General features: G+C 55.2%; 2 protein-coding genes across 8 annotated transcripts in view; both read right to left on the bottom strand.

Annotated features, from left to right (window-relative positions):
- Window positions 1-440: 440 nt before the first annotated feature.
- Window positions 441-15,975, bottom strand: PDK2 (pyruvate dehydrogenase kinase 2). 2 transcript variants are annotated; one of them, XM_059149129.1, is made up of 11 exons: window positions 15,736-15,975; window positions 13,680-13,821; window positions 6,481-6,552; window positions 5,915-6,099; window positions 5,707-5,796; window positions 5,419-5,496; window positions 3,215-3,294; window positions 3,027-3,125; window positions 2,759-2,866; window positions 2,092-2,205; window positions 441-1,524 (listed from the first exon to the last, which is right to left on the bottom strand). In XM_059149129.1, the coding sequence occupies exons 1-11, from the start codon at window positions 15,851-15,853 to the stop codon at window positions 1,384-1,386; spliced, it is 1,227 nt and encodes a 408-aa protein (XP_059005112.1). In that variant the 5' UTR covers window positions 15,854-15,975; the 3' UTR covers window positions 441-1,383. The 2 variants fall into 2 exon arrangements, with proteins under 2 accessions (XP_059005112.1, XP_059005113.1); XM_059149130.1 differs by having other exon boundaries at window positions 3,215-3,291.
- A 5,616-nt stretch (window positions 15,976-21,591) lies between these two features.
- The window catches only part of ITGA3 (integrin subunit alpha 3), a 30,396-nt gene continuing 25,408 nt past the window's right edge, over window positions 21,592-26,579 (bottom strand). For all 6 annotated transcript variants that reach the window (XM_059149122.1, XM_059149123.1, XM_059149128.1 and 3 more), the window contains exons 24-27: window positions 26,333-26,431; window positions 23,053-23,178; window positions 22,518-22,660; window positions 21,592-21,795 (exon numbers count right to left, since the gene is read on the bottom strand). In XM_059149122.1, coding sequence (XP_059005105.1) covers window positions 22,550-22,660; window positions 23,053-23,178; window positions 26,333-26,431 — 336 coding nt within the window. In that variant the 3' untranslated portion in view covers window positions 21,592-21,795; window positions 22,518-22,549. The remainder of the gene's footprint in view (window positions 21,796-22,517; window positions 22,661-23,052; window positions 23,179-26,332; window positions 26,432-26,579) is intronic.

The raw sequence follows: 26,579 nt of genomic DNA, 5'->3' as shown, positions 1-26,579 counted from the left end.
CTGGCACCATCAGGGTCTGCTGGAGGGGCTGGTGGGGAGGGCGGAAGGCACCCAGGCCTTTGAAATGATCAGGAGCTCTATGGGCACCCACCTGCATGTGAAGGGAGGGTGGTACTCCATTTAGTTCAATAAACACTTACCATGTGCCAGTGACCTTTGTTTGCCCCCGCTGGGAGGCTGGGCTGGGGCGGGAGGCAGCGCCGGGCCCTGAGCGTGGAGGGGTGACACATCTGCTCCCCGGGGGCTGCCATGTCAGGTGTCCTGAAGGGATGGCTCTGCCTGGCGGTGTGCTTGTGGGACGCACTGAGTCATGCCCTGGGCTGGGTATCCCGAGTGCGTCATACGGCAGTCACAGGGTCTGCGGTCTGGTCTGCGTGCCTCTGTGCCTGTGGATCTCTCCCCTCCCCCTCCCACCCCAGGAAAGCAGCCAGGCCATGGTCTCAATCTCCTCTTTACTGCGGATGTCACGGGTCATCGTCACAGCCACTGGGAGGAGCACACCACTTTAACCCCCGTGTGCTAAGGGGAAGGGTGGGGACTTTTCGGGGCTACAAAACTAACTATGTACATAGAGCATTCTAGGGAGAAAGCCACCCCAAGCACGTGCATGTCCAGGCACGGGGGGAGCGGGGGTCTGGAGCTCAGGCGGGACCGTGTGGGTGTGGGGTGGGCAAGGGGCCGTGTACGTGTGAGGACATGCCGGGGAGGGCCTCGGGAGGCGCCTGAGGGGCTCTGACCAGTGTGGCTAAACAGCTGATCTCTGGGTCCTCCCCAGGTCCTCCACTTTAAGGGTGTGCTCTGAGTGAGAACTGTTCCCTCCTAACCTTCACCTTCAAGCCTAGGGTAGAGGGAGAGGCTGCAGGACCATGTCCCCAAACAGGGGCCCGAGGGGGCAACCCCTTTCTCTACCCAGGGACACTGGCCCCTGGCTAGCGCTGACCCTGGGCCAGGACTGGAGTCCCTGCATGGGCCGGGGTGGGGGATAAGGCAAGCAGGGTGTCCGCTTGGAAGGCCAGGGCTATGGACGGCAGTGAGGGGGACCCAGGACCCCTGGAAGAAAAGTGGCAGCTCTGGTCTCAGAAGGAGCACTGCCATGGAAACATGACTCTGGGACAGCCCCCCACATCATGATGGAGACGTCCCCCCATCCTTAGGCACCGCCCACAGAGACCAAACACCAGGGAGACCACCAAGGGGTCTCCAGGAAGATGGAGATTGGCACTTAGACCACAGACTGGTCACCGCAGTGACTTCCAAAGAGACAGAAGCTGGTCATTAGAGAGAGCCCTCCCCCCACGAGGCAGGGGAAGAGGAGGGTCACCGTGGTGGCCAATCCCAGAGACAACAGTCCGTCCTCTCAGGTGCAGGGGAGCAGGGCAGCCCTTAGCTGACCCGGTATGTGGACGTGTTCTTCGGCTCTGTGCTGGGCACACACCAGTCGCCAGCCTCCTGGATGGTCTGGTAGTGGCGCCAGGCTGACTTGTTGTAGACGGGCAGGCGTTCCACTGAGTCCGTGGACAGGGCCTGGAGAGCACCAGGGTCAGCCCATCCTCCTTCCCAGTGCTTCACCCACGTCTTGGTCAATCACCCTTTTCCCGGGGGGGGGGGGTTGTGGGGGTGTCAGACCATGACCTGCGCCGTGTCTGAGTCAGTCCAGCTAGGTGCCACACACTGGCTGAGACAACGAACCCTGGCCCAGAAAGACCCAGGAAAGGACCTGTCCCTTCTGTGCCTTGTTCCTGCCCGTTCCAGAAGGCTACTCACTCAAAGGGTCAGGGAGGCAGAGGTAAGGTGGACTGTGACCTTGAACAAGATCACGAACTCTGGGTCTCAGTCTGGTCCTGAGCTGAATGACAAGTTCTCTATGGCAGCCCCCCTTCCTTCTGCATATAAGAAGTCAAAGGTCCCCAAAACAGGGGTCCTAGTCACAGACCAAGGACTGCCTGCCGAGGTGGGGATGTCTGCAGGCTGGGAATGGTAGCTTTGCTCTGATTCTCAGTCTGGAAGGAGTGGAGGGGTGGAGACGGAACCTAGCAGCAGGCTGACCTGCCAGCACAGCCCGCGAGCTGGTCCCTGCACCAGGACCCTCACCTTGAGATAGATGACTGCGTCGGTCCCAAAGCCCTCCATGGAGAAGAGCTGCAGGTCTCCCTGGAAGTACTTGGCATAGAGGCGGGAGATGGGGAGCCCGTACCCGAAGCCAGCCTACAAGGGGGCGGGAAGGGAGAGTGACCAGGAGGCGGGTCTGGGCCTCCCGGAGCAAAGGGACCAATATGCTGAGTTGGGGTCGGGCCAAAGGATTCCCAGGGCAGTCAGTCTGGTGGAGCCAGAAAGGCTGAGCAGTCCCAGCCGTGGGTGGTAGTCAACAGGGGTGACAGAGGAGCTCAGCCCTGGGAGCCAGCGGGTGTGGACAGGTCTCGGGGCTCCTGGGTCTCAAGTTCCCAAACCCAGCCCCACCTGCTCTCCTGGGAATGACAGAGCTGCTGATGAGTGAACTCTGTGGGGTGCCACTGGGAGAAATGAGGAGAGACAGATAGACACCCGCAGCTCAGGTTGGGGGGTTGCTGCAGTCTGGGGGGTGTGGGAGGAGCAGGGGGACCCAGACTGGGAGAGGTGACTGATGCTCCTACAGCTACACAAGAACAAAGCCCACAGGAGGTGAGGAGGTGAGAGACAGGGAGAGTGACAGTTTGATGAGAAGAGGAGAAAAGGCAGGAGGCCTTAGGAGGCAGGGGGCACTGGAAGGAAACCATCTCACCAGTGGAGTCCCTCCGGTGCCAGGCTGGGGGGTGGGCGCCGTGGAGTACATGTAGCTAAAGAGTCGCTCAATCTTCCGCAGGGGGACTCCCCCACCTCGGTCACTCATCTGGGGGAGACGGACATGGCTTCAGTGCTCACGCCCCCGCCCTGACACCCCTGACCTCTTGGTCGTCCCCATCCCCAGGGTCTCCTCTGAGCCCATCTCCTGGCAGGGACGCAAGTCCCCATCCCACTGCTCTCCGGCCCCCAAATCAAGGGCCACATACTTTGATGGACAGATCTTCCTCACCCAAGGCCACCATGACCTTGATAGGTGGGAGGACTAGGCTGGACTCGTGGCTTTCCACAGTGGCACGCATGGCATTCTGTGGAGGGAGAGGCAGAAGAGATGAGTGAGAGTGGCCTAGCCCTAACCATCCCCCAAGGCTGCAGAGGACCATCCCCGCCCCCTTACCTTGAAGAGTTCGAAAAGCATGTGGTAGAGGTGAGAGGGGACATAGACCATGTGAATTGGCTGTTCAGAGTTGGACGCTGCTGGGGAAGTCAAGACCGAGGATCAGGAAATTGTCAAGAGGTCACCATTCAGCATTCACTGACGCAACACCTAGCACCCAGCACTCAACCAATCACCCATTTATCCTCTAGCATTTGTTCACCCACCTGTCTATCCATACAGTATCCATCCATCACACGGTGTCTGTCCATTCACCTGTTCGTCCATCCATCCAACCATTGTATCCGTGCAACATCCCCTAATTCCTCTAGCTACCCTTCCAACGTCCATTCAACCATCCAACTGTCCCTCAACTACGCATCTGTCCCAACATCCATCCATCCCGTCTACCCATGAATTCGGAGTCCAGATTCAGCCTTCCACTCACCCACTGTTCCTGTAGCCCCTTCATCCATTCAAAAAATATCTATCCAGCCTACATCCAGTCTACTAGCATTCACCTGGACCCCAGAGGCCCTGGAGAGCTTTAAAATCCAGTGGGGAGAGGGGAGGGCTGCCGCACACGGTTCTGACCCCAGCACTCTGCCTCTCGAGGATCGCTCTAGCCTCAAGAGCTTCTTGGTGTGAGGGGCTGTGTGTCTTCTCCTGGTGCCTGGCACAGAGCTCTGTTTGCAGCAGGGGCTCAATGACTGGGCATGGATTAGCGAATGAAGGAATCTCGGGCCCTGTGCTGGGCAGCAGGGCATAAAGATGAATAAAATTCAGCCCTACGGTCTCGGAAATTTAAGTCTAGACAAAGGCCTGAGTGACTTTAACCTTGGGCATGGTACCCAGAGCTACGTGCCAGGCCCTGTGCTTGACCCTAGGGATACTGAAGGAACGTGGCCTGTCTCTGTCCTTCCATCTCTGCCCCCAAGTTATTTATTCATTTATTTGAAGAGATTTTATTTATTTAACAGAGAGAGAGAGACAGCAAAAGCAGGGGGAAAGGGAGTAGCGGATCCCCCCCACCACCACCGCTGCCCACACTGAGCAGGGAGCCCAATGCGGAGCTCCATCCCAGGATCCCGGGATCATGGCCCAAGCCAAAGGCAGACGCCCAACCAAGCCACGTGGGTGCCCCATGCTTCCAAGTCATTCAGCCAGTGACAGTGCGTGACAGAGGTACACCCCAGGGGGCTGGGTGCCTAATCATGCTTTCTGGAAAGTCCAGGAAGGCTTTTCGGAGGATCTGGACTTGAACTGGGCCTTAAAGATGTGGGCAGCGTGACTTCCAGGCACAAAAGCCCTCAGGTTTGTGGCACACAGGCAGGGGGTGGCTGAGGAACAGGTAGGGGAGGGAAACTTCCAGATCGCTGATCCTCCTTTCCCCTAAAACCCTGGTTCCTCAGCAAGTCCTAACCTCTCCACCTCCAAAATATTTATCCAATCTACCCCCTTCTTTCCAACTCTGCTGCCTTTCCGTCCCCTGGATTCCTGCAGTGACCTCCTAACTGGTCTTCCTGAGGTCTTGCCCACCTCCTCCAACCTCTAAGTATCTTTAAACAAACATCAGACCCTGGCATCACCGTGCTTCGAACCCTTCAACGGGCTTCCCTGCTGCACACAACATCCCAGCTCCTGTGTGTGGCCCATGGGCCCTGCATGCCTTCGCCTCTGTCTCCAACCCCTTCCCCTTCTCCAGCTGGAGCCAAGACATAAGGGTGGGGAGCCGACTGTCCCACCCCAGGGGCTTCAAAGAGGGAAACCTCTCTCTTAATTATGCCACTGTCGCCTGGATTCTGAAAAGGCACCCAAACCGACACCTTAGTAAATACACTGCTCCTCCTCATCGCTGTCACATGATCTCATCTTGTCTCCTCCCTGTCACTTGTCACCATCTGAAATTAGCTTGTGGGTTATCTGCTCACTGGCTAATGGCCCCCTTCCCCAGTCTCCCTGGCATCAAGAACGTGACCTCCATGAGGAGAGCGACCTTCTGTGGCATGTTTACTGTTTAACAATGTTTACTTAGCAAATGTATTAGTAATAATACTGCTAATAATATGTCAATAATAGCTCTGCTTCTGTCCCAACCAGTTCTTTTCCTTTTTTCCCCCCTCCCCCCGTTCTTTTCCTGACTCCCCATCTCATCTTTCTCTCTAGAGCCCTTAGACAGACAGACAGACACACACACACACATACACAGAGCCTCCCTCACTCACTGTTGATCTCCTGGATCTCCAAGTCAGGCGAGGCCATGTAATACTTGTCACACAGGAGCTTGGCCATATCGTAGGCATCTGAGAGAAGACAGTAGCTATTCAGGGAATGGGATGGTCCAACCCAACAGGCAGTCCTCCTGTACCAGTCCTCCTGGTACAAGGCATCCCCAACATTAAACCCAAGCAGACGAGGCCCCTACCCACGGGGGAACGGCACATCCTCTGGCAAGGCAGTCAGAGGGGGTCTCTGGGGCTCCTCTGTGGGCCAGCATGGTGGGGACATCTTACCCTTTACCACCTCGGAGACATTGCAGTTTGGGTCGATGCTGCCAATGTGTTTGGGGTGGGCTGGGTTGGTGCTGCCGTCAAAAATCAGGGCTGCAGGCGAGAAGGCAGGGAGCTGTTGGTGGGGCTTCCCTCCTACCCACCACCCCCACTCAGGCCACCATGAAGCCAGGGAGGTGCACTCGGTCCCAAGCACCCCGGCCCTGCTCACTGTGCTGGTTGATGAGCATGCGGATGGAGATGCGGCTGAGGTAGAAGCGGTCCAGAAAGTACTGGATATTCTGGTTGGAGACCGGGTCATCGCCGTATGTGTCCTTGTACTCCAGCACGCCCTGCGCCATGGTGGGCACCACGTCGTTGTGGCGGTTCCGGATGGTGACCAGGGCATCCGTGAACCTGCAGGGCATGGCGGCTTAGTCCCAAACTGGGGGCGCCCCCAGACTCTCTCCCACTTCTGACCTCCTCTCCACCAGTCTTTGTTCATAGGACCCCTCCCAACCTGAGAGACATAGTGTCCTCCCTGCTGCTTCCCAAGTCTGCCCTGAGTGTCCCACCACCTGCCCGACGGCCAGGGGAGCCCCTCAGGGGCAGGAGCTTGGATCTCCCTAATCAGACCCAGGGCCATGGAGGCCAGGGGCTAATTCACCCGCAGACTAGATATCCGTGAGGACAGGGATCATTTCTTCCATCCTCCTGCACATTTCTGCCTTGGGGCTGTGACCCAGAGCCCTTCGCCTGCCCCTGCCCTCCTGACCCCCCACTGGGGCCTTCACTCACTGGCTCAGCGTACGATGGTCCTCCGGGTCCTTATCTAGGAACACCATGATGTCCAGGAGGCTTTGGACATACCTGTGTGCATTGGAGGGGGTGCCATTCAGCTCCAGGCCAAGCCGGGCTCCCTTCCCAACGAACTCAGCTGCCCCTGCACCTGCCTCACCCCTACCCACACAGAGCCACCCTGCCCGACAGGCTACACCACACTTTTTCTCAATTCATTTCATCTGCATGCGAGTCTCCCTGACAACACAGTAAGTTATGCAAGAACATCTCTCATTTGCCGGTCCCCCTCCTAGCACCTTTGCTGTGCAATCTAAGAATAGCAGTCTTCAGAGGGCACCAGGGATCATCCCGTCCCCGGGGTCTCGTGGATTACTGGCCAGGAGGGAAGGCTGGGGCAAGTCGCTTAACCTCCTGGAGCCCCTTCACGGAAACTGATCCTAGTATTTGTCCCCCAGGGTTCCCGCTGCATCCCCTGGGGCACGCCTGGCAGAGTGACTGGCCCAGGGCACTTCACAGAGCGGGGGCTCAGTGAAGATTAGTGCCTACCGTTCTGGGCACCTGCTCAGGGGCCGTGTGGTCTGCCTAAGGAAGTAGATTTCAAACAGGGGGGTGGGAAGGACACAGAAGTGGGGAAAGGCATGCCCAGCTCTGACCGTGGCAGGGGTCGGGGGGCAGAGCCCACAGAGAACCAAGACAGTCCACTCTACTCCAAAGGCCCAGCAGGAGTGTGCGGACCCCCAAAGCCCCCCATCTGCAGGCCTGGTGGGAGGCCGAATTGCCCCAGGACCTAGAAGAGCTGGGGAACCAGGGGAGTGCTGGGAAGCAGGGGGCCAGCCTGTGGCAGCAGACAGCGCCAACCTAGAGCTACTGTCCCCCTGCTCCTGTAAGCCAGAACCCCCACTGTTCCTCCGCTACCATGCCCAGTCCACGGGTTGTTCTGGAGATGGCCACACTCTGGCAGAAACATCTGCAGCCAGCAGGAGGCGGGGGCTGCCAAGAGCCCTGGGACAGAGAGCTCTGTGGCCTAAGGGTCTCTCTAGAAAAGGGCCTTATATGGTACATGCATTCCTGTGTACAACAGTGCTTTGACCTTGGCAGGTCAGAAAGGCAGAAATTAGCCCCATTTCACAGGCCCCTAAACTGAGGCCCAAAGTAGTCATCAGGCTGGGAGGCGGTGTGGTGAGACTCAGTCCCCCACACTCTTGTCACTGCCCTGCACCATGTCTGCTCAGAATGCTCACCTCGGCGTCCCTGAGGGCCCCTCTGCCCAGAGCACCCATCCCCCTTCACCTCTCCCCCGCTGCTCTCACTTTGGACACTAGAGGAGAAGGTGGGGGGCGCTGGCTGTGGCGCTGGCTCTGCTGAGTCCCAGTCCTGGCTTGTCCCTCGGGGCTGTGTGACCTGGGTAAGTCATGAAGCCTCTCTGGGCCTGAGTTTCCACCTCAGGGAAGTGGAGGTTTCGTAGCTCCTTCCATCACTGCCTTGCGGTGAGGGCCAAAGGTGATACTCAGCCCTGTGCCTGCCACGCAGTGAGCACTCTCGGGATGCGTGCACCCGTTACGAATGGTGGTTTACACACTGGCCACTGCTGAGCATGTCCTCTGAGCCCCCACAGGGTACCCAACACCCTCCTCCTGGTCGTACTGGCTGCAGGTTCCAAGTCCTGCTCTGGACAGCCTTCATGCTGTGGATGGCATGAACGGGGCCGTCCCAGCCCTGGTGCTCCCTGCCTGCCCTCCCCACCCGGCAGGAGAGACCAGTCTCCCCCATCTCTTCAGCCACAGCAGACAATCAGAGAGGCGCCCCAAAGGCAGGGCCTCAAGCTTCCTGGAGGGTAGGTGCCTGCTAGTGCCTGCCTGTGCCCAGAGTATACCCAGGGTCTCCCCTCCCCCAGCAGCTTTGCGGAGCATGGGGTAGTCCCCTTTTTGTAGCCGGAAACCGGCTCAGAGAAAGCAGGTGATATGGCCCAGGCCCCACAGTGAGGGGCAGCACTGGGATTCAAACTGATGTCTGTCTGACTCCCCACCGACACCTCATGGCCAACCGTTCACCATCCACACCGGCCCTGACAGCGTGGCTGCCGATGCAATGGTTGCCCCGGTTGCCCCCGGCCTCGGACAGCGCTCAGCTCTGCGCCTGCCGGCTGCCCTAGTCTGGCCTCCGTGACACCCTGTGCGGTGGGTGCTTGTGCTGCCCTCATTCTACAGAGAAGGCAGTCTCCGTGCAGAGCCGGACTTCTCTCTCGCAGGCAATGTGCCTCCAAATCCCTGCCCTGCCCCTGCCCCCAAGCCCAGAATCAAGCTTCAGGCTCCTGAGTCTGGGATGGTGAGGGGATTTGGGGAGAGAACCTGCAAGTGTGTAAGGCTGGGGTAGGTAGAGGGAGGGGAGGAAACCAGCTGAAGAGCAGGGCTCAGAACCCCTTCCTAAGATGGGGGGTGGGGAAGAGCTGGGGGGGTAGGCAGGGACAGAGGGGTGGGAGCTAGGAGGCCCTGCCTGCTGGGCCAGGAGGTGCAGGGCTGGGGACAGCGGGCTAGCTGCCAGCACCACCCCTGAGGCTGCCTAACGGGCCCCAGGGAACAGAAGCGGGGCCTGGTCACACGGCCAGGAAGTAGAGCAAAGGGCAGCAGGATGGATGGACAATGAGCAGTGCCCGCCGGCACGGCAGGGGGAGGGCTGCCAGCCTCGGGCCTCCGTCTCCTGGACGATGAACCACAGTGAGGACCCCTGCCTGCCTCCCTCGAAGGGCTGTTCCTTCCAGGGAGTAGTTCCACATGGGCTCTCGGCAGGGAGGCAACAAGATGGGAAGGATCTTCCCAGAGGATGCTGGCCCTGGCGTGGAGCCCTCCAAGGCCTGGCACCCCAGATGTCACTCTCAGGAAAGATCTGGTCCTAAAGGGAGAGACACTGAGGAGGAACACTGGCTGCTGGGCTGCCCACCTCGCTGACCTGAAGGGAAAGAACAGGGCTTGGACCTAGGAGGCCTGAAGCCTGGTGTAATGACAGATGTGGTGCTTACCTCCACTGTCAACTGGACAGAGCAGGCCCAGCAGGCAGTGGTGACCCAATGTAGCTGCCCCAGGAAAGGCCTGCGCCTGCTCACCTCAGCCCCAAATCAGGCCGCCCAGGCCTCCTGCCTTCTGGGGCTTTCAAGCCTGCCCAGAGCCGATTCGGGAGGCAGGGGGTGGACTGTGTGGGGAGGTGGAGGGGGCGTGTAACCGGTAGCATGTGTAAGCGTGTGTGTGTTTGTGTGTGCACACCATGCACTAGCGCCCACAGCCGTGGCAGATAAGGAGCATGAACAAGGCAGTGGCTATGTGAGGAGGAGGCGGTGGCAGACCTGTCCCTCGTCTGGAAGCTGCTTTCTGCGGGGGAGCTGAGTGCAGGCCCTGAGCCAGGCACACTTGGGTCCCGTGGCCAGCCGTGCCCCACAGAGGCCACTGAGCCACTCTGGTCCCTGGCTCGAAAATGGGGTTCACAGCAGTACCACTCTGACATCCTCAGTCTCGACTCCGGTTATGGAAAGAGAGGCCAAGGGGTTCAGCGAGGGTGAGATTCCAACCCCAACTCCATGCCTGGCGCGGCACCGGCCCCTGGGGCCACCGCCATGGCACTGGTTCTTCTCAAGGGCTGTGGTTCCCACAGGGTGGGGGTGCAGGTCTCCCGCAGGCTGGGTTTGCCCATTGGAGGGAGAGATCATGAGAGGCTGCTGGCCACACTGCCTCTAGCCCTTTTCCCTACAGCCCCGGCAAGACCTCTGTGACAGGAGACTCACTATCCTCTGATTCTACCCTGCGACTCTCACTTAACTCCCACTTTCTGGAAGCATGCTCGTACCAGCTCCACGCCCTCCTGACACTGCCTTTCTCGCCTGCTCATGCTCTCACATCCCAAGCCAGCAAGCGCATTCCACTAAGGTGAACCCTACCCTCCCAAGGCCTCACTCGGGGAGTTTGGCAATCTCTGATCCGGGTCACTGCCCCAGAACCCAGCACTCAGACCTCTCTGCTCACAAGTGCGGCCACCAGGTCACACAGCCTTAGGCAGGAGTCTCAGCTCTCCCACCTGCTGCCTGAGTGATCTCACACACATGTCCTAACCTCTCTGAACCTCAGTCTGCTCATCTATGAAATGGGAGAAATGACAAGGCCTCCCACAGAAGGCTGTCAGCAAGGCTAATTGAGGGAACATGTGGACATGCCTAGAACAGTACCTGACGCATGACAGGCCCTCCAGGTCTGTTTGCTTTCACCATCACCATCGCTGTGAGGACCACATTGTCCCAGAGAACCTTGGCCACACTCACATCTATGGCGAAGCTCAGGGACATGGCTTGTGTTGACACAGTTCTGCACACTTTTGCATCAAATGGTAGCATCTGCCCTTAGAAACAGAGCAGATCCCCATTTTACAGGTGAGAAAGCTGAGGCTCAGAGAGGCCGGGGATCTGCCAAGGATTAAGGGTCCAGCAAGCAGCAAAGCCACACCTCCAAGGCAAGCATGCTGACAGTGAAGTCAACAGCCACGGCTTCCTACTGCCTTCTAGGCACCTCCAAAACGGGCTCCCTCCACACCAGGTCTGTCTGGTTGAAACAATTCACCAGGTTTATTTAAAACCAGGAATGCTTGGGGCGCATGGCTGGCTCAGTGGGTTAAAGCCTCTGCCTTCGGCTCAGGTCATGATCTCAGGGTCCTGGGATCGAGCCCCGCATCGGGCTCTCTGCTCAGTGGGGAGACTGCTTCCTCCTCTTTCTCTGCCTGCCTCTCTGCCTACTTGTGATCTCTGTCTGTCAAATAAAGAAAATCTTAAACAAAACAAAACAAAACCAAAACCCCCCCCAGGAATGCTCACCTCATCCTCAGTGACTCTTGCCTAGAACCTCACTGCAGCTGAGTAATAACTCCACCAGCCTCCCCACTTCGTATCACTTCCACTACGAACAGCATTTATACCGGACTTTTCTATTTTCCAAAGGGGAGCATTCGCTCCTTACTCGTCAGCCTCTGAGGGTAGAGGCCCTCTTGCCAGGCTCCTTGGTATGCTGCCCCCCTCCTCTCATGCCAACCTGCCCACCGCCACCACTTCTGCATTCAAGCCGGCAGCAGGTTCTCCTAGAGGGGGTCTGCCCTCTCTCACAGGCGGCCACCTCATCCCCAGCACAAAGTCCCTCCTCCCTTCGGACCTCAGGCTTTCTTGCTGCAGCCAATGACGCCCATTCCCCAGAAACAACCTCAGCAGGCTCTGGTCAGTGTGTCAGGTCATTCTAGCAATCCCACGGCCTGTTCTCAGCTGAATCAACCACCGGGAAGTGCTCTCTCTTGTCTAACTTTGCTCTGTCCTGCTGTTCCTGGGCATGATTTAGAAGCTTCAAGGAAAGAAAGGCCAGGCCCAGCCCATACATGCGTATCTGGTTTTCAGAAATGGCCTCTCCTGGGGGAGTCACGGGCAGTTCAGCAGCTCCCTGCTCCCCCACATCCCGACACGCATCCCCCAGCTCTCCTAGGAACACAGCGTCCAGGGAGGGGCATGAAAGGGCCTGTCCTGGCATCAGGGGCTCGCCAGAGAGGCAGCCAGGCCAGTCAACCGGGCAGAGCTGGAGGATAAGCGGGCAAACAGATGGCACCTTCTGTCTCCACACCATGACTTCCCCACCACCCCGCGCTGGGAAATGCTGTTTGGCTCAGATGTCCCACACCTCCGAGGGCCAGGGCCCAGCGAGGGGTGACCTGGTTGGGCTATAGGAATGCCAGTCCCTGCCCTCTGTCCCTGTCCCCCTTCACAGCTTGCACCAAACAGTGCTGCTGGCACAGAGTCAGGTCCCAGAGGCCCTCGCTGGGCCCCTGCCTGCCTCCACGCCCGGGCACAGGCAGCTCCGAGGCCTGGAATGCCCTTCCTGTCTTTCTAGGTCTAGGCTCACTCCGGCCCCCTGGAAGGCCTGGAGACGTGTCACCTCCTCTACGCATCCACTTCAACTTCCCCACAACTCTCTGCTTCACCTGACACCCAGTGTGCGCCTGCTAAGAGCCTGGCCTTGTGCACCCCCACTGTCCTTCCCGAATCTCATTAAACCAGATTAAGTCCTGCCTCTGCGTACATCCATGCATAGAAAAAATGCTAGAAGCACACCACTACAACCTTCTGAAACCCAACTAGCGTTTGGTTATGGCGTGGAGGGTAGTGGCTGGCACTCTCTTCGGTCTGTTTTCCCGTGTCTTCCAAATGTCCAGGTGGACATGTTATACTTCCACCATGAGGAGGAAAAAAGCCCCAACCCATGTGACTTTTTAAATAACATTTTCGTTCTTCAGTAAAAGTAACTCTTTGTAAGCTCCCTGCTCCCACCACCATCTACCATCTCTGTAGCTCCCGGAGGGTACCTGCTGCTGCTTTCCTGCCTCCGACACGGCACTGGGCTTGCAGCAGGTGCGGACCCCTGCTCCTAAATCCAACAGGGGACCACAGCCACGATGCACCACAGCCAGGAGAACCGGTGAAGCGTTTTGGCACAAGGGCCACCAAAGACCAACCAGGATTCGCCATCGGCGTGCCAGTCACACAGCAAACTCTTGTTTGTTCCTCATGTGACCAGCCGTTGGTGTCTGTCATTCAATTACTTAACCTGGGAAGACTTCTAGAGGAAGCTTTACTGAGGATTTCCTTCTGCTACCAGAGCAACTTTTGGTCTTTGCCCCTCCAAAGTTCTCGGGGCTGGGTACGATGCCATCCCTGTGTCTGAGTGTTTCTCAACATCCAAAACAGTCTGACTTGTAGCTTGGATTATATCATGTGAAAATTCGTTTCTTCCTGTTTCTGTTTCCCTATAATGTGGCCTGTCCCCAGGTAAATAGGACTTAATAGGTGCTAGGTGTTCAGAACCAGAGCTGGTGGTAAATGCTGATACTGGCATGGTTTGGGTTTTGGCTGTGAAAACAATTCCCCGGGTGGACCCTGGGTTTCTGGAGAAAGGAAGAGTGGTAAGCATAGGGCTGGTAAACACGGAGGCTAGGAGCTTTAGCTCACTCCCTGCTCTTGCCTAGTATTCCACTTGACCTTGGGGCAACTCTCCAGCCTCTTGGAGCCCCTGTGCTTCCCCTTTGTCCCCACCCCCCTCAAGGCTGCTGAGAGCACAGAGACTCTGGGAGCCCAGGGGCATCTGGCAGCAGAGTGGGAGGTACAGGGACCTGGCTGGGGGTCTCACCAGCTCTGGACCAGCTGCACCGAGGGTGTGCTCAGCACTCGGTCAGGAAGCAGGTTGATCTCTTTCATGATGTTGGCCAGACGCACAGGCAGCTCCTGCCTAAGGAAGGTGAATGAGGTTTTCTCACAGGCATTGCTGGACCCTGAGGGAGGGAGAGAGAGAGAGAGAGAGGGAGAGAGAGAGGTGAGCCCACAGACCTGCAAACCACGGGAGCCAGAGGTCAGGTCGATTAAATCCTTCATTTCCTGAGGGTTCAGAGAAGTGACCAAGGGCACAGAGCAGAGCAGCTCTCTTGATCTCCTGCAGTGCGCCCACCGCCACGCCACCCTGCCCAACCCTCTCCAAGCTTGTGTCCCCCACCCCAAGCCTGCTTGCCTTCAACCATAGGGGACAGTGCCACTCCCAGGCCCATTTGGAGCCAGCTCTGGCCTCAGTTACCTCCCTCCTTCACTTTCTGCCTCTCCTAGCAGACACTCGCTTTGAGAGGTGGAAGGAGTAGAGAGGGGTGGATCCAGTGGGCAGAGGAACCCGGGAAGACCATGCCTTCCCAGGTCTGGGCCTGGCTGAGGGCCTGTCTGGGCCACTGTGCCTGGCCCATGGCATCTGTGGGGCCCCAGCGTTCTTTCTGGCCCAGTCTGTCTTCACCCAGGCTGGTCTTGTTGACTAATGTAGAGCTGTCCCTGCATTAATGCCCACATGGGAGCCCAAGAGCCCACAGAGCCCAAGGATGGGAGCCCAAATGTCTTGGTCCTTGATCTGGCTTCAAGATGAAGACGGGAGTGGTAGACCAAGGCCATGGCCTAGAGTCAGAAGAGCTAGATGCTAGTCTAAGTTCTGCTTTCCTGCCACCAAGTCTGCTACCTAGAGCATGTGACTACCCTTCTGAAGATCTGTTTCCCCCACTGCACTACAAGTGGACCAAACTCTACTGTAAGCCTCACCCAGCCCATTTCTATAATTGGGGTCCAGTTTGGACTGGACAGCTACTGGTGGCTGACAACAGGCCCAGGGGGCTTTTCTACATGGGGGTAGCTCAAACAGGGCAGGGGGACAGGCAGACAAGTCCTGAAGAACAGGGGCCCTGTGTCCTGGTTGCCTCCTCCCCACCCTCTCCCCTCAGTGACGCAGCTGTAACTTGAGCCAGGCACTGTCTCTTCAACTCCGAGAGACCTGGGCACCCCGTCCTAATCCCCAGCTGGCACCAGGGAAATGCCGCGTAGACAGACAGGGGACAGGGCCCACACAATGCCTGTTTCGGTGGCCACAGTGGCACAGCCTTGCTTCTGCTCCAGAGGCAACCCCAGGGCATTGCTGGTGGGTGAACTGGCCCAGGAATCTAGGGGCTGCCAAGGCTGCAAGCCTTCTGACTCCACTTCATGGTGCTCCAGGCCTCCACCGGGTTGGTGACAGGAAGCCAGGCCCAAACAGATTTGCTCTTCAAGTGTCCTTGCCTACTGGGCCAGCTAGGGTTTCTTCAGTGGGTCGGGGTGTGCTCATCAGCCACCTCCCTCCTGTTGACATTTTTCTTAAAGAGCTGGGTCCCCACCTGACCCCAGGGTGCCCACCCCAGCCCAGGTCTCCTTCCAGCTGTCTGCACCTCCTAATCCCGCCTTGTCTGTTACTCCCACCAGCATCCCTGCTCCATTTCTTCTCCAACACTCTGAGTCACTACGACAACCACCATTAACCCTTTCTGTCTGGATATATCCCACTCCCTTCCTGCCCTAACATCACCTCCCTGCTGTGCCTTACTGGACAAGACCTTTAACAAAGCCCAGAAAGATACTTAGACCCCTCCTTCTCAGTGCCCCCACTTCCCACTGACAGCCCAGTATAGAGCTTTTCCCCAGGATACCTTAACCCTTTCAGGGGCAGTTCCTGCTCCTCCTCCCCCCACCGCCTTAACTCTTCCCTGCCTGTACCCCAGCAACCTTTCCCTGTCACGAAGGGCCTCTCTTCTCCGCGTTAATTTTCAAGGCCAGGGCCCCCTCCCTCACCGCCTCCCGAGCTCCGCGGGCCCCCACGGCCAGCCGCCCCCACCCCACCCACTCCGTACCAAAGTCCAGAAACTGCTTTATGGACAGCGGGGACGGGGAGAACTTGCTGAAGTGTTCGATGTACTTGGGCGCTCCTGCCAGCGACGCATTCTTCAGCAGAGCGCGGACCCAGCGCATGGTGGCGGCGGCGGCGGCAGCGGCGGCCGCAGCTTGGGCTCGGCCTCGGGTCCTCCAGCGGGCAGCGCCGGCGCTCAGCTCGGCCCAGCTCGGCCCAGCTCGGCCCAGCGACCGGGACCTGCAGCCTCCTCCCCGCCCCCCGGGCGGGCAGTCCTCCAAGCCCCGGCCAATCGGCTCGTCGCGGCGCTCCGACGTCGCCAATGGCCGCTCACAAACAACGCCGGCAGAGCCAATCGCCTCTCGCTTCGGCACGTGGCTTCCCCTGGACCCGCCCCCTTAACCCCGTCCTTGCCCCGGGCGGCCTGTTGTTTTCGTGAGGCCGCGGCGAGAGCCCGCCTCCCGAGCATTGGCTCCGCCCTTTCCTCCTCCCGGCCAAGTCCGGCTTAACCCCTGCCTCCCCAGAGTTTCGTCATTCCTCCTCCTTCCTCTCCCGCGCCCTCCCAGATCTCCTTCACTCGCCTTCCCTGAAATTGGCCCGATAGCTTCCCTCTCAAAGGGACCTGTTTCACTTGTCCTGACACCCACTTGCGCTCCTTGAGGGGGGCGATCTGGTGGGTTCCCAGTCCGGATGACAGTGACTCGGACTGGGAAAGTTTGCAAACTTCGGGATCAGGATGCAAGACCAAGCTAATCCCTCATACAGACGTGCCCCACCCCCCCCACCCCCCCACCAAGCGGCTCGGGAAAGGACGGCCGGAGTCAAAACCCTAAGGACTGACGGTGATAGAGGCAGGCCTTAACATCGGCGCTGCGAGTGCAGTTTTCAAAACACTTCGATTATTCGCTATTCATTTGACCTGAGAAAGCGACGATCTTCGCATTGCCTTAGAGAAAGGTCCTGGCAGGTGATCTGGGCGCCAGGATGCCCGCCCTTCCCCAGCAGCCCTGAGCTCTCGGCGGAACAGAGCGCGCGCTCTTGTGGTGGAACGCGGTACGCCCTGACCCCCCTTCGAAACCCCTTCCGCCCCCCCCCCGCCCCCGTCTTGTCCCTTTGATGTTTTCGCTCTTTCACTGTTCAGTCCCTGGGCACCACTGACCGAGTGCTCAATATGTGCTGGGCGTTGTCATGGGGACAGGAAACACAGAAAGGATAAGGAGGGAGTCTTCTCCCCGGATCATTTCATTTCTTAGTTTGGGAGGTAACTGCATAAGTAAATAAGTAGTTACTGTGTAACAGAATGTGATTACAGTCAACACGGAGCAATGCGCGAGGCTTCCCAACGGAAGGGACTCTTAGCTGAATGAATAATAACCTATGTGCCAGGTACTGTCTGCATCATTATCTCCTTTAATTCTCCAGACGGCTCTCTGGTGCTATTATTATCCCCATCATATAGATGAGGAAACAGGCTCGGGGATCATTCTCAAAAGCAAATCTGAACTTGTTACTTCCCTTGCTCACAGACTTTCAGTGGCTTTCTGCTTCTTACTGGTGCCTTTCCAGCTCTTGCAGGATCTGCTTTGGCTTAACTTTCCAGCCTCCTCCCCTCCACATTCCCCTGCTCAACTCCCAGTCATAGTTATCTACTGCCTTGAACCCGCCTCCAGTCTCCAAGCCCTTGCAAATACTGTCTCTTCTATTGGGATCATTTGTTCTTCTTGCCACCTATCCATTCTTCAAGTCTCCAGCCCTACGAGGCTGGGTTCTGGGCTACCTCTAAGGACTCTTTAGACCTGCCCAATCTTAGCACCATTTGGCTCCTATCAGACTGAGTGGAAATCATCTGCTGACTCATCTGTTTTCTCCACTAGACTTTTGAGTTCCAGGAGGGCAGGGCTGTGTCTGTATAATTAACTGCTCTATTTCCAGCACCAGGCACAGCACAAGGCACATTTTAAAAAGGAAAAAAAGAGCGGGGACCACCAGGCAGACATGCCACAGAGTCATCAGGGAGGACCACCAAACATCCTTCCAGCTAGCAATTAAATCACTCATGATGTTGGAGGGTGCCCTGTTCAGGTTGCAAATAGGTACTTAGATTAAAACAACAACAACAACAACCCGGCCCTCTGCCTCGCCTATAAACGTAATAAATAATTAATCATTAACAGCTATTACTATTGTCAAAATTTAAGTAAGGAGGAGCACCTGGGTGGCTCAGTCAGTTGAGTATCAGATCTTGGTTTTGGGCTCAGGTCATGATCTCAAGATCGTGAGACTGAACCCCGTGCCGGGCTTAGTAGGAGATCTGTTTGAGGAGTCTCTCCTTATCCCTCTGCCCCTCTCCCTGCTCTCTCTCAAATAAGTAAATAAATAAATAAAATTTACATTTTAAAATACATTTTAAAAAATGTAAGTAATGAGGAAAAGGCTGTGAACTCTGACACTAGGTATAGGAGAGAATATTACCCACGATCCTCTCCTTAGTGCTGGACTTCTATATTGTGGCCTCCGTGCTTGGAGCAAAATTCCTTCTGCAGAGATTGTCTCAGGGTGATAATGGGAGTGGATGGCTCGGTCAAGCTAAGTTAGATGATGCTGAGGTTAAGCTCCTCCCCATCCCATCATGCCCAAATTTCCTATTACATGTACAAGGCAGGTTGGTCGTGGGAGGGAGATTCTCAGGAACTCAGACTGATAGACATTTTATCTCAAGGCAGGCTTCTACAGCAGCTGAATCAGGAAAGCAGAACTGTGGGGACTCTCATCCAACATTCAACGGTCTCAGCTCAGAATTGAGCCATGTTCCTCCTGCTCACAACTGATTAGCCAGAATTAGTCACATGATCTCATCCAACCAGGAGGGGAATGAGGAAGTGCAACCCAGACCTGTGTCCAGAGGGGGAGGATCACCTTATGGGTCCTTTCAGTGACACAAAAGCCAAGACCCTCTTTGGGAAGAGTTTGGAGGTGCTACAGCTCCAAGGAGCTCCAGAAGCTTGACATTATCGAAGCTTGACATTATCTTTTATATAAAGTGGGCATTGCTGCTTCTCTTTTTTTTTTTTTTTAAATAAAATCTTGCAAGATTTTTAAAAAGTTTGTTTATTTGACAGAGAGCACAAGAGAACACAAGCAGGGGGAACAGCAGAGGGAGAAAGAGAAACAGACTCCCTGCTTAGCAAAGAGCCCGTCAAGGGGTTTGAACCCAGGACGCTGGGATCATGACCTGAGCCAGAGGCAGACACTTAGCTGACTGAGCCACCAGGTGCCCCTGCCATTATGTTTCTTTTATAAAAGTATAGCACCAGTCCTGAAAATGACTACTTATACTGCAGGTGTGTGTGTGTGAGAGAGAGAGAGAGGACTGTGTTCTCATCCAAGCATAAACAGTGTCACACACACACACACACACACACACACACATACGTTGGGGCTGAGCCTGTGGAACTGGTCAGAGGGATGTGTAGATCCCTAGATGCTACCTTTTTCTTAAGCAGTTAGTGTCCGCAAAGGACAGGACTGAGTGGGCCTGAGCTCTGCTCAGCCTGAGCTGGGCTTTGCCAACACCACGTGTAGTATTACTCCTGATGGAGTGAATAACCCAGGTTTTGGAAAAGGACCTGGGGGTTCTGATTTCTAGATCAGAGACCTCTGGGTAGGGGCTGGGGCTTTTCTGGGGGAATTGGACCTTCTGCTGTTAATTCACCCTGGAACGGGCAGGCCCAGCACGGAAAGTGAGGGGTGGGAGGTGTGGGCTCTGGTGGGGGCAGCAGAGGGCAGGGAGGCAAGTTGGGGGACACCAAGGCAGACATCGGGTGGGGCTCCTGGGAGGATAGCCTGGGTCTGTGGGCTCTCGGAGCAGCTAAAATTGAGGATCTGCCGCTAGGCTTCTCTGAGTAGTGATTTTCAGCCTTCAGTGAAGTCTTCCAAACGTCATAGCTTTGAGGACAACTGACAGAAGGACCTATGCCACAATTTAGGATAAAGAAGTCACGGGGAACGCAGAACTGCTCTGTTCTCCCCGGCCTATGGGGAAGAGTGACCTTGAGAAGCAGAGGACTTGATCCAATGCTGTGGGCTCTGGGGTTTCGGGACTGAAGCACCCTTGGAGGAATGGCCGTAAGACTAGAACGCCAGGTACTTCTGCCCAGACACTGGCGGACACCATGACCTTCCAGTCTTTCTAGTCTTGAGTCACTGGTTCACCCTCTGATCTACTCATCATGGTGTCTAGGGGTGGGCTTGAGGCAGAAAAGCAGGCTCTTATCTGAATCCAGCCACTGGATGAGGGCCCTGGGCTCTCCACCCTGGCACCCAACCTCCATCCACCATTATCCAGGACCACCTGCTTCTACAGCCAAGTAGCTTTCTGCTTCTTCTGGACCTGGCACACCACCACCTCCACCTCCCTCCCCAGGGCCAGCACACTGTCCACCAAGAAGCCATTTTGGATTCTATCCAGTCTACTCAGGTGTTTTCCCAGACTTTATGTTCTGGATCTCAGCTAGATGTCCATGACCATCCTTTAGATCAGCATGTCCCTGAGAGCAGGGACTGGTGCGTCCCGCATCCATCTTCAACTCGCCAGCCTCTCAGATCCCGGCCCCTGCCTTTTTCCACCTACGGGTCAGCTGTTTGACATCACCGGACTGGACAGGGGGTTGGGACGGGGTGGGGGGGGTGAAGGGAGGGCGATGCAGAGCGTACAAACTGGGAGCTGTTTATTGGTTGCCGTGAGAAGCCTATATACAAAGAAGGCACAGGAGGGGGAGAGAGCTCCCCAGCTACAGTACCATGGAAGTGGGTAGGGACTGGGAAAGGGGGACTGCCAAAAGGCAGGGGTCAGGAGAGGTTTCCTGGAACCAGCCTCAACTTCTAGAATGGGCCTCAGGACTTAGCCCATGGGGGGAGGAGGCAGAGCTAAGTTGGCTTTGAAAGCCAAGGACAGCCAAGAACCCCACTTCTAGGCCCCCTACCCATGGTCGTTGAGGGCAGAGCAAGGTCCAGCTGATGGGGCAGGGACAGGGCTCTCTCCCCGTCCTACATTCAAGTGTTGCTCCCTCCATGATCTTGGGGGGTAGGGAATGGGTGGGTGGGTGTCTCTCCAGGCCTTCAGAGGCCTGGATGCTAGTGGTCAGTGAGAAGTGGGGTCTCCTCTCTCCTTCCAACAGCTCCTTAGTGGGATGGGCCCCCTTTTTCACTGAGCATCCCTCCGTGCTCCCAGGGCTGTGCCGTGGCTTGTCTGTCTCTGTTCCTTCAGACAGCATTCTTCCCCAGAAGGCATCTCCTGCAAGGAGAGAGGCCTTGCAAAGATCTGTGAAGGAAAGCTGTCCTGGGGACCTTCCTTCTAGTCCACTCTGCTCTTGGATCTGAGCATGCCAGGGCCTGGAAATGCCACCATGGCCAACCCGAGGCGGGCCCCTGCTCTCTGGGGCAGGATCTCCAGGAGCAGCGGCTGGGGGAGCCCGGTGCGTGGTTCCCTGTCAGCAGCAGTAGTCTCAGTAGCAGTCAGTCCAGTGACTATGGCTCAAGATGGGTCCAGTGTGAATGGTGGTGGGCGTGGTCACCACAGAGGGGGCCTCTTCCTCCTGGCTCTGGCGGAGGCCCTTTGGCTTGGTTTTGGCACAGGCAGAGGCGGAGACACGTATGTCTGTGTACCATCCGTGATGTCCACCATAAGTCCACAGGCAGTGGGCACCCCCATGTGTCCAGGGCCCCGCAGCTCCAGCCCTCCTACGGGGAGCAGCCTGTGGCTAGACAGCACGTGCCTGTGCTAGAGGGGTGTGTGTGCCCAAACCTGCCGGCGCCGGCCAAAGGCAGTGGCCCCCGTGGACTGTCAGGGGCATAACTTATGATAAATAGAAGGGGCGCTGGGGGAGCAGGGGTGGGATCGGGGAGGACATCAGTAGTATCGGTCCCGAGTCTGCCAGCTGGTCACCCAGTGCTTCTTGGTAGGCACGGTGCTCCCTGGAGGTGGGTAGCGCTCCTCCTCCCGGATCCGCACTGCGTGGTACTTGGGCATGATCCGGTAATAGCGGGTCCGCTTAAAGAAGTCACACTGGGGGATGGGGGAGGGGCGGAGAAAAGGAAGGACATCAGCATCCAGCCCTTGAGGTTGCAGGAAGATGTGCTTAGCACCTCCCCCAAGCAGAAGCCCTCAAAGCCAGGACCCCTGACCCAAACACATGCCATCTCCCTGCACTGTGACAGGGAGGGCGAGCTTGCCCACCCTTGGCCCCAGAGGAAGGAGGAACTGAGGAAGGCAGAGAGGAGGGGGGAGGCAGCTGGAGACAGTGGCGGTCACTGACGCTGCTGACGCAGCAAGTGTGCCGGTCTGCCCTGATCACGCTGTGGGGGTGGGGGGCCAGCGTGTCACCCCAGAGGGGCTCGGAGGAAGAAAGGTAATAGGTCCAGGGGAAGGACTCTCCTAGTGCCCTCCTTCTCTGGAGGTGCAGAATCACTCTGGATATTTGCTGTGGGGCCTATAGATGGGGTCTAGCCTTGGCCTTGGTCCTTTTCTGGTTCCCAGAAAACAAAGGGGTCACAGGGAGCATTTTATGGCTCCCTCTTGGGGCCCCAAATCTTCAGCAGGAGGAGGCAGTGAGAAGAGCTCTTGAGCCCTCCCAGGGCATGGAGGGAGATGGTGGCCTGCTCCGTGGGGTGGTGCTGGGGCCAAGTGAGGTGCAGAGAGAGCCCATGAGGAAGAAGAGCAGATAGGACAGAATTAGAGGCCCTGGCCAGCTGCGGGGCTCAGGGAAGAGGGCCCAGAGGCCGTGTTACCCGGGTGGGCTGGGGGCAGGGGGCTGCCCCCCTCAGTAGTCGTCCGTCAGCCTCTCTGTCTCTGACGGCTGGCTCTTCATCTCCGCCTTCTGCCTCTTAGCTTCATACAGGGCGCGAGTGCGGGCTCGCTTGAAGAAGCCGCACTGCGGAGGGGAGGAGGTGGGGATGGGCCATCAGGGGGCGCTGGGGGGGTCCTGGCCAGCAGCACTCATGGGCTGGGGCTTAGGGCCGAGGAGCCTGGATCCCTGGATCCCATCCCCTGCTTGGTGGTGTGGCCAGAAGCCAGAGCTCCTGGCTTCCCCTTTCCAGCTTGCAGATCCCCCCCCATTAACCCGGCCAGAATGTCCTGGTGGGTGAGCTGAGGATGGGGGGTGGGGGGCAAGGTTGAGATGGGAAGCTGGGGAGAAGGTGGGGACAACATGGGAGAAGGGTGGGGGTGGGTGGAAATGAGGAATGGGATGAGGGGAGAGCTGGTGAGGGTCTGCTGGCAGGAGGTCCCAGAGTGGGAATCCCAGTGGTGGTCTGGGGTCCTAACCTTCCACAGCAGAAGAATGATCAACCCCAGGAGCAGCAGCCCAGCACCCACGGCCACAAGCACCAGCCACAGCTCGATCTCCGCTGGCAGCTCCTCCACCAGGTCAGAGTCAATGTCCACGGAGAACTGGCGGGGGTGACAAGGGGCTCAGCCCTGTGACCACCCCATTAGACCCCATGTTCATTCATCCTGTCCCAGCAGGACCCAGCACCCTGCTGTTTGACCTACTACCAGCAGGGGGCACTCAGGGACCAGAAAAAGCCCCTGCCTGCCCACTGAGAGCAGCAGATACCTCCATCCTCTGGTTTTCCCTCCATGCAGACCCAGCCCCAGAGGACCAGCTTCAGATCTGGGTCGCAGCCTGGAGTCTGGGTTTGTAACCCACACATCCGGGCTTAAATATCCGCTCCATCCTTGAACTGTGTGGCCTTGGACAAATAAGTTCACCTCTCTGAATCTCCATTTCATGCTCTCTGATAAAGGAAATCATAATACCTGCCTCATGGTATGGCAAAGTGGTCAAGAGCATTCTGGAGCCAGACTACCTGGATTCAAGTGCCAGCTGTGCTACTCACTGGCTGTGTGACCTTGGGCAAATAATTGAACCTCTCTGTTGCTCATCTGTAAAATAGGGGTTATGAAAATGATACCTACTTCATAGGTTGCTGGTGAGGATTAAATGTGTTTATTATCAGTAAACTGCTCTGAACAATATCTGGTACATAACCAGCGGTCCATAAATATTTACAAAAAACAAAGAATGAAGAGCATGTAGTACCATTATTTTTCTTCCCCTACAGTGGAGATAGACACACACACACACACACACACACACGCATACACACATATATATATTTATATTATTATAATATAAAATTATATTACATAAAATATATGTAATCAAACACTATTATATATACAATTGTGTTATATTATATTATAATATACAATATATTATTTTATAACATATATTATGCAATACTGTATATAATAATAAAACATAACACATGTAGCATAAGTGTTATAGAATATATTATAACATAAAATTATATTACATATAATATATTTTATATATATTGGGAGAAAATTTTTTCTGACTATACATTATTATTTCTTTAAAATTATTTTTATTATTATTTCTTAAAAGAGTTTATTTATTTGAGAGAGAATGAGTGAGAGAGAGCATGAGAGAGGAGAAGGTCAGAGGGAGAAGCAGACTCCCCAAGGAGCTGGGAGCCCAATGCGGGACTCGATCCTGGAAGTCCAGGATCTTGACCTGAGCCGAAGGCAGTCGCTCAACCAACTGAGCCACCCAGGCGCCCTTGATTATTATTTTTGTTTAAATACAGATGATATCAAGGAAACTAAAGGTTCCTAGTAATTTTACTTCCCAGAAATAACTCTTCAACATTTTGGTGAATCTCTTTCCATCATTTCTAATGCACAGGTTAAACACACGTCCTTTATTCCACATAAGCAGGGTCTCTGTGCAGCACCTACCCTCCTGTGACCCGACCTGCCTCCTCTTTCAGCTATAACCATCATCTCCTGATGTCAATTAAGAAAGATCGACCTAATCTCTGATGACTGGATAGCCATTCAAAATGTGCCACAATTTATTGAGCTGATCTCCTACCAAAAGACATGTAGAGTGTTTCCAATTTCATGCCATTATAAACCACGCTTTCAAATATTCTCGTACATTTATATTCGCATATTTGTCCTATTAGCTCCTTAAGATATATTATTGTGGGCTGGATCAAAGGAAGTGTGCGTTTTAAACTCTAATAGATATTGACAAACTCATTTCCAAAAACAATCTATCCATTTATACTCTAACCAATAGCATTTCCTTCTACCTCATCGGCACCAGACAGCCTTAGCGTTTTTTAATCTTTTTCAATCTGATGGGAAAAAAAAAATTTTGTTGCTGTTATTTTTATGACCTCACTACTGAAGTGACCATTCCTAGTTCACCCTGTGGACTCTGCCTGTTTATGTTATGCTGCCCTTTACCTTGACACACTAAAAATATACATCAATCCTTTGTCATATATGCTGGAAACTCTTTTAAAAGCAACCTATCGTTTGTCTTTCTAGTTTCTCTTTATCTCTTTCACTATATACAGATTTAAAATCTGTATTTTTTTTTTAAGATTTTATTTATTTATTTGACAGAGAGAGATCACAAGTAGGCAGAGAGGCAGGCAGAGAGAGAAGAAGGGAAGCAGGCCCCCTGCTGAGCAGAGAGCCCGATGCGGGACTCGATCCCAGGACCCCGAGATCATGACCTGAGCCGAAGGCAGTGGCTTAACCCACTGAGCCACCCAGGTGCCCCTAAAATCTGTATTTTAATTTAATATAGCATTTGTGTTATATTATATTATATATAATATACAATATATTATTTTATATATGTATATATAAACATATTTTAATTTAATATAACATTTGATTGGCCAAATGTTTCCCTTGCAACTTCTGGGTTTAGTAAAATAACTCCTTCTCCCCGTAATTAAAGATTATTATTAAATTATTTTCTGAGGTTTTTTCCTGGTATATTAAGTTTTATTTCCTCTACGTAAATATTTAATCTAACTTCAGTGTAGTTTTTGGTTATCATGTGAGGGAAGGGGTCTGTCTTTACTTTCCAAATGTGTTAACACCACTTCATAATCCAACTTTTTCCATTGGTTAAAAATGCCATCTGGATAGTAACGTAAACATCTCTTCATAACATAACGTAGTATCTCTTCATAATGTAACTTAACGTAATGTAACGTAACGTAAATATCATTGGTCTTTCCAGTTTTCCTCTGCTACCTCAATTTATTTTAGGAGATATACCACAATACATTTAAGCAACCCTCCCTTCATCTCCTATATTATGTCCTCCATATCTCCACTAGCTTTTACGCGAAAAAATGGACAATTTTGTTCTTTTTTCCCCCTCTCTGATGTAACTCAGAATCAAGTTTGAGAACTTTGTTTTCAAGTCTCCACCGAGACGCAACACCCTCACAGACAAGTTGTGCAGATCGAGTAAGCCCTAGCAGAGTCACCGGGGGACTCATAACCATATCCCACCTGGGGTCCCACCTCCCCAGACTCAGATTTCACGGCTTAGGGGTATAGTCCAGACACCGGGAGCCCTCCAGAGGAGTCTCACGGACTGCCAAGATGGAGAACCTCGTAGCTAACGTTTGTGCGAGTGCTCTGAAAACCTGCCCCCGCCCCCATGCCCGGGCCAGGCACTCTGGCTCCTTACGCGCTCACTCACCCACACAGTCTTGTTCTCCATGTTGATGGTGGGGATGCTGGTTCGGAGGAACAGGGTAGCCCAGCCCGATACACTGACTCTGTCAAAGTCTCTGTAATCCTGCATTGGAGGGATGGAGGGATGAGGGGGAAGGGGTGGGTCCAAAGAAGCATCTGAAGCCCTTCAGAGCCTCCCTCTTGACCCTGAGCATCCTCCCCAGGGCACAGTCCCACCACTGGGCATCTTTAAGCAGCATCCCAAGGGCTTC

This window comes from Mustela lutreola, chromosome 15 (assembly GCF_030435805.1).
Source record: "Mustela lutreola isolate mMusLut2 chromosome 15, mMusLut2.pri, whole genome shotgun sequence".
Classification (NCBI taxonomy): Eukaryota; Metazoa; Chordata; class Mammalia; order Carnivora; family Mustelidae; genus Mustela; species Mustela lutreola.
Note: the sequence above shows the minus strand (reverse complement) of the source record. Positions and strands in the feature narration are given on the sequence as shown.

What these genes read in the sequence shown, in the direction of transcription:
- PDK2 (XM_059149129.1), bottom strand. Translation starts at nt 15,853, where the DNA reads ATGCGCTGGGTCCGCGCTCTGCTGAAGAATGCGTCGCTGGCAGGAGCG. An exon ending in GTGCAGCTGGTCCAGAGCTG is followed by an intron (nt 6,553 to 13,679) that starts GTGAGACCCCCA and finishes CAATGCACACAG; the next exon opens with GTATGTCCAAAGCCTCCTGG. An exon ending in GGAGATCCAGGAGATCAACA is followed by an intron (nt 3,295 to 5,418) that starts GTGAGTGAGGGA and finishes TGACTTCCCCAG; the next exon opens with CAGCGTCCAACTCTGAACAG.